General features: G+C 52.9%; 1 protein-coding gene across 1 annotated transcript in view; it reads right to left on the minus strand.

The window, feature by feature from the left end:
* LOC108764025 (uncharacterized) overlaps positions 1-680 on the minus strand; it is a 2542-nt gene extending 1862 nt beyond the window's left edge. The window contains exon 1 of the mRNA XM_018512019.1: positions 27-680. Coding sequence (XP_018367521.1) covers positions 27-680 — 654 coding nt within the window. The remainder of the gene's footprint in view (positions 1-26) is intronic.
* Positions 681-1103: the final 423 nt, after the last annotated feature.

Consider the following 1103-nt stretch of genomic DNA (forward strand, 5'->3'; position numbering starts at 1 on the left):
CGCCATGTCTGGTCCCTCTTGGGTACCAGGTGTAGCGGTGCTGACCATGGGCTCTTTGAAGGCTGTATAATGCCTTCTCTTAGCATTAGGTCGAACTCTGTTTTGGCCGCTTTCAGCTTGTCAGGGGCCAGTCTGCGTGGTCGGCATGCTTCGGGTGGACCAGGCGTTGTTTTGATGTAGTGTTGCGTTTCATGCTTCGCCTCGCGCTGGTGTCCCGTGATGTTTGTTAGATCAGGATATTTTGCTAGAACCTCATGGTACTTGCTTGGTGTGACGATTGTCTTGACGGAAGGCGTTGATGAAATGCTCGCGATTCCTTCGGTCGTCAGGCCGGTCTTCCTGTCTATTAATTTCCTTCTCTGCATGTCTGGCAAGAGACTGTAGTGCGCCAAGAAGTCGGCTCCCAGTATCGGTTGTGTTGTATTGGCTATCACAAATCTCCACGGAAATGCTCTTCTCAGTCCGAAATCCAGTTGGAGTGCTACTATGCCGTACGTTGGTATCAACGTGCCGTTGGCGGCGTACAGTTGGTTCGAGGTCGGCCTTGTGTTACCCCCCTTATGAGGGGAAGGTATTATGCTCACATCGGATACCGTGTCCACAAGGAATCTTCGATCTGTCACCCTGTCGATGACGTGTAGGCGGCATAATTTTGGGCTGTTTTCAACGGCCGCTGTCATTGAGAGCCCTGTGTGTTTTCCGTGCTCTTCTCGTCTGCCACGAAATGGCATGGTTGTTCACACTTGCGTGCCTTTGCTCCGAAACGTCGGTGGTAGTAGCAGACCTGGCGGTGCTTTCTACCTCCGGACCGGTTTCTCGATTTGCTCCGAGGCCTGCTTTTTTGCCATGCGCTGGTCATTTTCTCCACTTTTGTCGTGAGGGCGGCAATTTGCCTTTGTAGCTCGTCTAGCGTGTTTGCCGTTGGACTTGTTGACTGTGGTCCGCTTGTAGCTTGGACCATTGTCTTACTGTTGATTTCATGTATCCGGTCGGCCTGCTCCGCTACGCTGTTGAGGTTGTCCTCGCCTCATGTCGCTAGTATGGCCTGGGTCTGGGCCGGCAGGCGTCCTAGCCATAATGTGCGCAGTAGCTTTTCAGAGACG

This window comes from Trachymyrmex cornetzi, unplaced genomic scaffold (genome assembly GCF_001594075.2).
Source record: "Trachymyrmex cornetzi isolate Tcor2-1 unplaced genomic scaffold, Tcor1.1 scaffold1121, whole genome shotgun sequence".
Lineage (NCBI taxonomy): Eukaryota > Metazoa > Arthropoda > Insecta > Hymenoptera > Formicidae > Trachymyrmex > Trachymyrmex cornetzi.